We start from the raw sequence: 5591 nt of genomic DNA, 5'->3' as shown, positions 1-5591 counted from the left end.
AGCCAGGATAGTCTCGATCTCCTGACCTCGTGATCCGCCCGTCTCGGCCTCCCAAAGTGCTGGGATTACAGGCTTGAGCCACCGCGCCCGGCCCGAGAAACAGTTTTATGAGAAGACATAAACTAAGGGGTACCCATGAGTATATCTCATCCTTCCTCTCCCAGGCCAGAGTAACAGGCGTGCGGAGATGCTCTTGCCCTTGGCCCCGGGCTGCTCACCTCCGGCCATGAGCTGCCTCACCCAGTTAGCCAGGCGGCTGCACAGGTGTTTGCACGTCCCGCATGTGGCCTGCCATGAAGAAGGTCCGCATACGTGGCTCTAGGCCGTGCAGGCAAGTCTTCCCCAGGGGCGGAAGGAAGTCACCCTGAGACCCTGTCCCCTGTGAGGACCTCTCCTAAGTCAGATTGCTCACTGCCCCTAGCTCCAGCTCCTGCTGCCATTTGCCTGGGGGTTGCCAGTTGACAAATCCTCCCCCAGCTGGAGTGCTGCCACAGCTTTGTCCAGGTATATATTCTGTTGCCTGTCCCGGGAACAGCTGTGCTCTGGGTTCTGGGAGCCACAGGCTCCAGCACGACTGCTTTCAGGATACGTGAATGAGGAAAGCTTGGGAAGCTTAGAAAGGTATCCTGGATTGGAAGGCCGAGGCGGGTGGATCACCTGAGGTCAGGAGTTCGAGACCAGCCTGGCCAACATGGCAAAACCCTGTCTTACTAAAAACACAAAAATTAGCCAGGTATGGTGGTGGACACCTGTAATCCCAGCTACTTGGGAGGCTGAGGCAGGGAGAATTGCTTGAACCTGGGAGGCAGAGGTTCAAGGTTGCAGTGAGCTGAGATCATGCCACTGTACTCCAGCCTGGGAGACAAGAGCAAAACTCTGTCTCAAAAAAAAAAAAAAAAAAAAAAAAAAGAAAAAAGAAAAAAGAAAAGAAAGATATCCCGGAAATATACTTCTAGTAACAGCAAGCTTGACTGACCAAGAACAGGGAGAATATTCCATGAGAAAGGAAATGTTTCTTTTCCTGGCTTCTTGCCTTAACCTGGTGGGGCACAGGGTCAGCTGAAGTGTCTCCACATGGTCTGTGGTGGCTGAGGGGAAACAATGGCTTATCCAGGATGCATCTTGCATTGTATAGTTGCTTTGATTAGCCTCTGTAAGAACTAATACATTGTTTGGTTATTATGTTTTCCGTGCTTTGCATAAAGAATAATAGAATTTCACAGATGGAATGAGGCCTGTTGATTTTCTAAAGCATCACTACATTTAGGTGGAGTGACTAAGGTCCTGGAGGTTAAAGGGCTCACCCCAGGCCATCCTGGGCATTTGCCACTCCTCTGGGAAGGGTAAGGGGATCTCACATGCAGCCCCCACACCAGCTCCACGTAGACATTTCCCGGGGAGGATGTGAGTTCAGGCTCTGCATTTTGAATTCTCATAAAGGGGCTTGGATTAATGATCTATTAGTGCTTAAATGTCTTTAGAAGCATTTTCTTTCAGAGAGTTTTTGAAAAAGTGAATTAAAAAATGCTGGCTGTTTATTGCACATATATCTGGGGACAGGATATCAATAAGTTGGAAAGACAATATACAGACTCTGTGTTGCATGACTGTGATGGGGAGATGAACTACTGGCTCTCCCTTTACCAACCCTCCCTCCCGCCCTCCCCCTTTTCCATAACAACAGGAGTTGTCTGGACTCCTGCCAGTGTTGCACAGAGCATTTTGCACCCATTTCCAACACTTGCAATAACCCTCGGAGGCAAAGATTATTATTCCCACTTTACAGATGGAGAAACTGAGGCTCCCAAAGATTAACTAACTTGCTACAAATCACACTGCTTGGCGAGTGGTGGAATGCTAATTTCTCTGATTTCAAGGGTGAACATCGATGTGCATCTCAGAGTTCTGTTAAAGTCATGTGACCCAGAGAGAAACCCAGCCCCAACTCTGTCAAAAACTTCCCAGGACCCACGCGAGTGAGGGCGAAACCCTCGTCTACCTGCAGAACTCCCCTTCTGATTCTGGCAGCATCAGCGAGGCCGTGGGGTTCTTCATCAGATCAGCCACCACGGGGTCCTTGGCCGTCATGTAGAAGAAAGGAATCCCAGTGCTGTTGTTGAAGGGGCCATCACTGATGGGCAGGCAGCTCCCAAACGGCAGTCCTTGCATCTAACAAACACCAGAAAAGGCTTTTTCAGTGCAGAGCTGTGGCTTGACTTGATCTGGGAGCTTAGCTTGTGCCTCTGGCTAGGAAATACAACACCAGGGATGAGGCGGGATCATGGCATCACAGTGGCTCTCACAGGTAGTAAATCAAGGTAAGGTGGTCCCCTGTCTGCCCAATTCACTCCGTGGTGGCCCTAGAATTTCTCCATAGGAGATGCTTAGCAGTGGCATCCTATTTGGAAGGGTGGTGAAAGGATTCTTCTTGAAGCTGCCTGTGCATGGCAAATATATTCACTTCATTAAATTTCATGTTCTTTTGGGGAGAGACAATGACATTTATGGGGGGTGGCGCTAAGCCTTTTCCTCAAGCTGCCTGTTACAGCCGCACTGCCTTAACTCCCAAGGTTAACTGCCTCTCCCAAGTTTTTAGCAACTTTAGGGAGGATGTTTAAGCCTTTAACCTCTTGCCTGCTCTTTGGACTTCAGGAACTTTCTATTATTGTTTCTTTTAGGGCTACATCACTTTCTGATTTATTAGCTGCGTTTTTTATTGTAATCAATAATATTTCATTGTATGACTCAGCAAGTTATGAGAAATTGATCTGTTTCCCTTTTTGCATAAAGGAAGTCACAGAAACACGATACGCCAGTTTTTCTTCATGATCACCCAGTAGGGTGGGAGAAGGGTGGAGCTATAGTTTGGATATCTGTCCCTCCAAATCTCATGTTAAATTCTGATCCCCAGTGTCGGAGGGGAGGCCCAGTGGGAAGGGTTTGGGTCGTGGGGGTGGATCCCTCACGGGCGTGGTGCCCTCCTCGAGGTACTGAGTGAACTGTCCCTCTGTTGGTTTCCTTGAGAGTTCCCCTGAGAGAAGGTTTAAAAAAGTCTGGTGCCAACTGGGCGTGGGGACTCACCCTGTAATCCCAGCACTTTGGGAGCCCAACAGTTGAAGATCAGCCTGGGCAAGATGGTGAGACCCCCATCTCTATAAAAACTTTTTCAAAAAATTAGCTTGGCCTGGTGGCATACATCTGTAGTGTCACTTACTTGAAAGGCTGAGGCAGCAGGGTTGCTTGAGCCCAGGAGTTTGAGGCAGCGGTGAGCTATGATCGCACCACTGCATTCCAGCCTGGGTGGCAGAGCCAGACCCCATCTATCAAATAAATAAATAAAAATAAAAAGAACCTGGCACCTTCCCCTCTCTCTTGCTTTCTTTCGTGCCATGTGATCTCTGCACACACCGGCTCCTCTTCACCTTCCATCATGAGTGGCAGCAGCCTGAGGCCTCCTCAGAAGCACATGCTACGCCATGCTTTCCGAACAGCACACAGAACTGTGAGCCAAATACACTTCTTTTCTTCATAAATTACCCAGCCTCAGCTATTTGTTTACAGCAATACAAATGGACTAAGACAGGTGGTATATCCTGTTTCCGTGACTGCAGATATAAACAAAAATATTTATTTATTTATTTATTTTATTATTATTATTATTTTTTGAGACAGAGTCTCACTTTATTGCCCAGGCTGGCATTCAGTGGCATGATTTTGGCTCACCACAGCCTCCATCTCCTGCGTTAAGCGACTCTTTTGCCTCAGCCTCCCAAGTTGCTGGGATTACAGGCGTGTGCCACCACGCCTGGCTAATTGTTGCATTTTTAGTAGAGACAGAGTTTCACCATGTTAGCCAGGCTGGTCTTGTACTCATGACCTCAAGTGATCTGCCTGCCTCGGCCTCCCAAAGTGCTGGGATTACAGGTGTGAGCCACCATGCCCAGCCAACAAAAATATTTAGTGCTGAGGTTTTCCCAAATCCTGCCCGTCAAGCAACCCAATTTTCCATGATTTTATCCCTAACAAAGTGCACCTTGTTGTTACTTAGCTCAGAATTCAGGGGTTGTCTTTGGCCTTGGAACGTCGCATGATAATGGTGTGTAGAATTATAAAAGGCGGAGCTTTAATTTTTTAGGAACATGAAATGTTAAGGAATCTTCTAAAACGGTAATATAACTTTGTTCATATATCCTGTTTTCAGTTTGTCATAGCTGCCCAGAGTCATGCTTTGCATACATGGCATTGTAAGTGCTTTCTGAATTTATTGTTTTAATCAAATGTCAATAAGGATTAGAAAGAGGAACTCCTAACAAAGCTAAGAGAAGGACTGTTGAAAGTCAAAATATCTCTAATACATTGGCACTAGACTTTTAATCTCTTGAAAAGATTTGTGTTTTCAAGTAAGATCAGTGTCATCTTTAACCTTTATGACTTTTTTTTCTTTTTTTTTTTTTTGTGAGACGGAGTCTCGCTCTGTCACCCAGGCTGGAGTGCAGTGGCCCGATCTCCGCTCACTGCAAGCTCCGCCTCCCGGGGTTCAGGCCATTCTCTTGCCTCAGCCTCCCAAGTAGCTGGGACTACAGGCGCCCGCCACCTCCCCTGGCTAGTTTTTTGTATTTTTTAGTAGAGACGGGGTTTCACCGTATTAGCCAGGATGGTCTCGATCTCCTGACCTCGTGATCAGCCCATCTCGGCCTCCCAAAGTGCTGGGATTACAGGCTTGAGCCACCGTGCCCGGTCTATGTCTTTAAGATGTGTCTTAGGAGTGCAAGACACAGCTGTGAAAAATCATTTGGGTGTTGAGAATATCCAACTGGATCTGCATTTGACACTGAAGAGGTTAAGACCATTGCCTCTTTGGTCTTGAAATAAAGTTGCCATTTAGGTAGTTTTTAAGCAAAAAAGGGCCTTAACAACTGCCTGGTTAACCACCTAATTTTACAGATGAGGAAAGCAAAGAAGAGAAGCCAGTGGCTTGGCCACAGTCTTGCTGAGACCCAGAGCTGGGGCAAGAACCTGGCCAATGTCCTATGCATTCTATAAAATATTATTTCTTTTTTTGTAGGAAGTAAATAGGAGTTCACATTACTGCTTTGTAGCTCTTTCATTTCTCTTAACACCCCTAAAAGCCTTCTGAAGGCATGGAAGTTACATCTGCATTACTTATCCATGTCATTCTAGGTGGAATCATGTCTGACAAGTGAGTAAAGCATTTGCGAACTGAACAATTAAAAGTGCAGCGAATAGCTCATTCCAGCATTTACCCACTTTGCATAATAAGCCTCCTTTCCAGAAAAAAAAAAAACCTTGAACTCCATTTTCTTAAATGCAGATTTCCATCGAAGCCCTGGTGCTGTCTCTCTCCCCATCCCCACTTCAGCTTCAGGTCACAAGGTGATGGGGAGTTCGAGTCTATGAATTTGTGCCCTGCGCTGGGAAGGGCTGTCCCCGCCTACTCTGCAATTCCAAAGGCGGCTCTGGCTGCTTTGGTCCAGGTCTCGGTCAGACACAGGTTAGGTGTCCGTCTCCCTGCCTGGCCATCTCAAGGTGGGGATTGGGTACCCAACTCTAGCTGGCAGGAAGCCTGATTA

The 5591-nt window shown here is 47.1% G+C and overlaps 1 protein-coding gene across 1 annotated transcript in view; it reads right to left on the bottom strand.

The window, feature by feature from the left end:
- CREG2 (cellular repressor of E1A-stimulated genes 2) overlaps positions 1-5591 on the bottom strand; it is a 53631-nt gene that overhangs the window by 46335 nt on the left and 1705 nt on the right. The window contains exon 3 of the mRNA XM_011969669.1: positions 2000-2169. Within this exon, the coding sequence (XP_011825059.1) occupies positions 2000-2169 (170 nt within the window). The remainder of the gene's footprint in view (positions 1-1999; positions 2170-5591) is intronic.

The sequence above is a fragment of the Mandrillus leucophaeus genome, unplaced genomic scaffold (assembly GCF_000951045.1).
Source record: "Mandrillus leucophaeus isolate KB7577 unplaced genomic scaffold, Mleu.le_1.0 Scaffold9, whole genome shotgun sequence".
Lineage (NCBI taxonomy): Eukaryota > Metazoa > Chordata > Mammalia > Primates > Cercopithecidae > Mandrillus > Mandrillus leucophaeus.
Note: the sequence above shows the minus strand (reverse complement) of the source record. Positions and strands in the feature narration are given on the sequence as shown.